The 6230-nt window shown below is 40.0% G+C and overlaps 1 protein-coding gene across 1 annotated transcript in view; it reads left to right on the top strand.

Annotated features, from left to right (window-relative positions):
• Positions 1 to 5992, top strand: part of LOC135197932 (spore coat protein SP65-like) — a 36391-nt gene extending 30399 nt beyond the window's left edge. Inside the window, exon 2 of the mRNA XM_064225199.1 lies at positions 5888 to 5992. Coding sequence (XP_064081269.1) covers positions 5888 to 5992 — 105 coding nt within the window. The remainder of the gene's footprint in view (positions 1 to 5887) is intronic.
• The last annotated feature ends 238 nt before the right edge of the window (positions 5993 to 6230 follow it).

The following is a 6230-nucleotide window of genomic DNA, read 5'->3' as shown; positions in this document are numbered from 1 at the left end:
CCTTCGGAATTACGATCTGTGTCGTATCTCCTTTACTTTCACTGGTTGTTCTCAACTTATATTTAATTTTCCTAACCAATAGATTACCTTCTAACCCTCCAAACCCGAAAAAAAGGCAACTTATAACGTTTCCTGACTAATTCCCCTCTTAGAAATGCTTTTGCATCTGCTAAAATCTCGTCTTCATCTTACCTTTGCTCTATGAGAGGTATATCCCATTGTATGGCCTCGCTAGTGACTTGCGCGACTTGGAAACCTTCCGTGTCATGAAAACTCCTGCTTAGAGCATCAGCAACAATGTTAAATTTGCCCTCTATATATTTGAGCTTTGCATCAAAATCTCTGATAGTTAAAAACCATCGAGCTCTTTTTGGCGACAAAACGGTTTTATTAAAAAGATCTAGTAATGGTTTGTGGTCTGTAAGAACTTCTACTTTATTCCCCATCAGTAACATTTTAAAATGAACTAAGCTCAACACTATTGCAAAGGCTTCTTTATCTATGGTGGCCATGGACTTCTCGTTGCTGCCCTTTGTCCTGAACTTCCTGCTATGAAAAGCTATAGGATGAAATTTCCCATCGAACTTTTGCATAAGGCAAGCACCTATACCTTCCTGGCTTGCATCAGTCACTAATGTAAAAGGTTTGCTAAAATCTGGAAACTTCAAAACCGGGGGATTCATTAGCGCGTCCTTGAGCTTTTGAAAACTCTCCGCCTGGGGTTCCTTCCATTGAAATTGAACGTCTTCCCGCAACACATCAGTTAGGGGAGCTGCTATATTAGAGAACCCTTTCACAAACCTCCTGAAGAAACCAGCGATACCCAGGAATGACTTAATCTCTTTCTTTGATCTGGGGTGCGAAAATTCGCTATTGCTTTGACTTTATCGTCATTTACTCTAACCCCTTCCTTAGATATGACGTGACCTAGATATGTGATCTGCTTTTTCAAGAACGAGCACTTGGCTAGCTTAATTTTCAACCCCGCTAATCTAAGGCTCCTAAGTACTTCTGTAAGCACTTCCAGGTGTTGCGCGATCGTGTCCGTTGCGATCAGGATGTCATCCATATACACAAAAACATTTTTGCCCAATAACCCGTGCAAAACTGTGTTCACCAACCTGGTAAAAGTCATCGGACTGCCCGATAAACCGAAAGGCCTTCGCGTAAATTCATAGTGTCCCTTGGGCACTGAAAAAGCGGTATATTCCTTGCTACTCTCACTAAGAGGGACCTGTAAGAAACCCTGCGCCAAATCAATTGAGCTATAAATATTATGTCCCCCAATTTCAACAAAAAGATCTGGTATGCACGCGACTGGGTAGCGGTCAGGGATCGTCTTCTCATTTAAAAGTCTAAAATTGACGCATACACCGACAGAACCGTCTTTCTTAGGCACCGCTAACAAGGGAAAGTTGTAAGGAGACACGCTAGGTCTAATGATTCCTTCTCTTCTTCCCCATCTATTAACCTCTTCTCTACCTGTTCTCTGATTTTGAAAGGTATGCGATATGCAGGAATATAAATAGGTTTTGTGCCACTCTCCAAATTTACCTTATGCTCTAACACATTAGTCAACCCCAATTTATCACTTTGTAAGGACTACCGTATCCCCAATTCTGCCAAGAGCCCGCTTATCTCTTCACGATGGTTCGCTATAATGCCCATTAGCTAAATTTGTTCTACTAATATTCGTTTCCTTGATTGCACTTCTGCCTCCGAAAACTCGGGTTTTCCCCCTCTAACGATAGCCACTGAACCACTATCACAACTCCAATCTTGGAAATCCAATATATATGTGTTTTTCTGGTATCTCCTAACTGTATCATTCCAGTTTAGCACTTTAGCGCAGTAACCATCGCTTGGATACACTGTTCACCGATGCCGTGCTAACAACCCCTCTAAGCTTTTCGCTATTTTCAATAACACACACATCTGTGGGGTTTCTCATTTACTTCAATTTAACTTTTACCATAGTCTTCGAACCCGGTAGTAACATAATATCTTCGGATAAAACACCTCTATATTTGTGGTTAGTACTTCCCCTTTCCACCGCCCCATACAAATTACCACCCTCAGTATCATCCTAAGCATTGTTAGTATCAGAAATAACATCAATATTAGTATCAACATCACCATCCAAAGTATCATCACCACCATTGTTATCACTGTGAACTCTGATAGAACCCCTGTAATCATTTCCCATATCAGCAACGTGGGTTTTAATATTACCTTTCTCCATAACACTCGTATCACCGCCATTAATATCACTGAGCACATCTCTTTCAATAACCTCAATGTCCTCCGTTCTATTCACGTCCTCATAAGGCAGAAAAATGCCTGGTATCCCGACTGTTATCCCATTAACACCAGCATGGATCGAAATCTTGTGTCTTCTACAAGCAGGATGACCCAGCAAAAGTCTGTTGCCCAACGCAATTCCTTTCATTACCAAAAATGGTTCTGTTAATACTCTGTCACCGAGAGTAAACTGCATTTGAACACAACCCAGGGTATTTAATCTATGGGCTTGCACACCACACACCGTCTCCGTTGAGGATTGCAAAGGGTAATTGGAAAACATGGATTAATACAAATTATAGTCCATTAGATTTATTGATGCCCCCGAGTCTATAAATATCGGGATATCCACATCCCCTACTGTTCCATAGACTATAGGCCTGGGCTCTGGGGCGTCCCCCACGAGACCACAATGGCATTTACCAATCACCTGTACCCTTTTTGTTGATCGGGCTTCCAAAAATTTCGCCGATCCCTTTGCCCTCTGGTTTGACCTGCCTGGGAAGTTCTCACATTATAATTACCAGAATCTTGAGGTGTAGGCCTCGCATCTCTCCGTATCTGAGACGGACAAGACTGCCAATAATGATCAGTACTCTTACACATTCCACAATATTTAACCCTACACAATTTCTTTGGATGCCCTGGTTTATTGCAGTTGAAACAGCGCAACTGCTGTTGCTTTTGATTGATCGATCTTTTGTTATATTCAACTTTTGCGCACAGATGGGGAGGAGAAAATTCTGTGTCCCTTTGCACTCTATCCCTCGGGCCTGTCCCATTAAAAATTGTGCTATCTGCAGTGGGACATTTAGACATATGTATTTCAATTTGCGTATAAAGTAATTCTTCGTCTGAAGTAGGTTCAATCTTTTCATCAAAGCTATTCACTATCACATCCGGTACATCGTGCAAGAGCAGGGAAAAATAGATCAGTTTATGAATATTATCCAGAGAGAGATTACCCCCTGTAGCCCATTTAGATGTTTTCAATTTTCCTACCCAATCCGCCACTGTGTCAAACAGTTTTGAACTATGTTCTACGAGGCTATTAGTGCCCTTCCGTAGTTTATAAAGACCCCGAAGGTCCCTCACCATATCTCCGTTTTCCTTTGAGCCATATGATGTTTTAAAAAATGCTTGCAAGTCCGACATTTTGTAAATCGGAAACTCCGGCAACGATGGGAGAGGTCTCCCCTATTGAAATCTAGCAAAGCTTTCGCCTCTCTAAATCTCTACATCGTATATATTCTTTCCCGCTAAATAATTATTAACTCCTTCAATAAAAATTTGTAAAGGCTGTGATAAAATGCCATCTACAATCCCTCTGAATGGACTCACGCCTGCACTTACATTTGTTATGTAATGTAGTATGGTACTCTTAGTATCCGCCATTTTTCTCTGTTCCCAAAAGCTATTTTGTTCTATAAGCTTCCCCGGTCTCAATAACATCAATGTATTTATATACACAAAACCCAATCCAGAAAAATTAACACAAATTTTTCCCCAATAATGGATAACAAAAGGCAAACGCGCCCCACGCCCAGTATATTTTCCCATGAAAGCAACAAAAAGAAAAAAAAAAAAATAGGGAGGGGATAGAAAAAAAAAAAAATGCAAAACGCTTACCAAGCAATCCACCCCGGCAACCCTCTCTCTCTCTCTCTCTCTCTCTCTCTCTCTCTCTCTCTCTCAGGGCGTGACTCGCAACAAAAATTCCGCTCGAGTAAATTTGCCACAAACAAACAATAGGAATATAAACAACAACAAAAAAAGTAAAAAAAAAAGATATAAAAGATAGAAAGAAGAAAACAGGAAAGAAAACTTGAAAATACACTCACATCTTCATATGGCTGGAAACCGAATTTGTATACGCACCGCAAATATGCGTGAACTTGCTAAACACTTTAATACGTTGAAAATTAAACTTTTCCCCTTCACGTTTTAAAACACTGTTATTCAAGAATCCCAAAATGGCTAACACTGACTTAGCCCAAGAGACAAACTGCTTCTTGTCCAACCCATTGAATCAGCAAAAAGAGCCCCGAGTTGCCTGTGACATGATTATAACCCCTTTTCCTACCAAAAAAAACCCATCTATGTCTAACTGGTCACCAGTCTCTTCGTTAGCGTACCTACAGCTTATAAAATATATAAAAAGCCTCTTAAACCACCTGCCACCACTCTTACCCCCACTTTTCCTTAAACTACACAAATCAGAAACCCTTACCTGTCGTCAATGGTGCCCTCTGTCTGCAACCATGTCGTTAGGCTATTAAGATCTCGTAAGTATAAAAATATACTATTTATTACCCAAAGCAGTTGAATATAAAATAGAACAAAATGATTAACAAGTCATAATGACAGAAAACCCAAATCTGACCATAAAGAAACCAGTAAGTTAATATTCTACCCTCCTGACTAAGAATTCGCTCACAGACCCCAAAATGTCAATAAGTTCATCATATTAGTCAGGTTAGAGAATCCCGTCTCTAAATTAGCCATGGAATAGGACCCATCTGTAATAAAGATAATAATGGATAAAAGATACACTTCACACATCACTCTTTTCAAAGTATCCACGTAAAGAGTTTTACAAAATGTATCATACTTTTTACGATGGGGCTTTCTCTCCCGACACTCGGTGTGTACCACCTGGCCTCTTTGTGCTCACCGAAAAGAATGTGGCTTTCGCAAGTACCTTGGACTATTAGGCCTGTAACATCCGTACAAACGAATGTACATGCTTGACGACAGAGGGCGAACAGTCTCTCGGTTAAAACTGCTTGCGTACTCAATTCCTTCCTTCGCTCAAGTAATCAAGAACAATGATAGTGTGATTTGCACTGAACATTACACACTTGTAAGATATATATATATATATATATCATATATATATATATATATATATAGATATATTATAGATTATATTTATATTTATATATGTATACATATATATATATATATATATATATATATATATATATATATATATATATATATATATATTATATATATATATATATATATATATATATTATGTGTGTGTATGGGCATGTGCATAGCTATATCTATGGGCACGTGTATATGTTCCATATTAGAGAACCTTTCAGGTTCTTTATGTAGCAGATTATCACAAGAGAAAGCTGGACACAATTTCGCTAGAATGGTTAGCGAGATAAAATCAAGATATTTAGTGTAATGAGACAGATTATTCTACGATGTTCATCTGGCGAAATAAAAAGAGGCACAGTTCTGATCTAAATGGACACTTGAAAAATAAATTTCATGAGGAAACACTTCGTAAGTCTGATGCAGAAACTGTAGATCATCCTGACATAAGAAAGCATCCTGCGATGGAGACTTATACATCACAAACTACAGATCAAACAAGAGAGGCCTTTGACACTATACGTCCTCCCATTTCATGGGGGATATGGAGAGTAACGTGACCAGTATATAGGAATTTGATAGACTGCCGGTGTTATTGACAGATAGAATGGGCACTTCGAAGACAAGGAAGCTATCACACACACACACATACATATAACACATGCCCGGAACTGGCCCCCTGCCCCCTTAACAGTCCCCCTGTGTGCTGGAATTCCTGCTGGCACCCAAGTCTGGTCTCCCTTACATACCAATCGAGAGCCAATATCGCGGGGAGCTGAAGACTGTTGATAACCTGTGACAACCTGACAGCAATATCGAACATCCTCCTCCGTTCTTCTATCAAATAGCAGTCAGCCCCCTCCCCTCCACTCCCCTTCCTTCCCCACTCTCACACCACCACCACCACCATCACTCCCATACCCTATTTCCCCAACATCCTTCTTCTCTCTTTCATTCTCTTTCAAACGCTGTGTCTGCTCTCTTTACCTCCAGAGATAATCAAGGGGGGTTGAGGCTCTCCAATTTAATTCCGTACT

Source organism: Macrobrachium nipponense, chromosome 23 (assembly GCF_015104395.2).
Source record: "Macrobrachium nipponense isolate FS-2020 chromosome 23, ASM1510439v2, whole genome shotgun sequence".
In the NCBI taxonomy this organism is placed as follows: domain Eukaryota; kingdom Metazoa; phylum Arthropoda; class Malacostraca; order Decapoda; family Palaemonidae; genus Macrobrachium; species Macrobrachium nipponense.
Note: the sequence above shows the minus strand (reverse complement) of the source record. Positions and strands in the feature narration are given on the sequence as shown.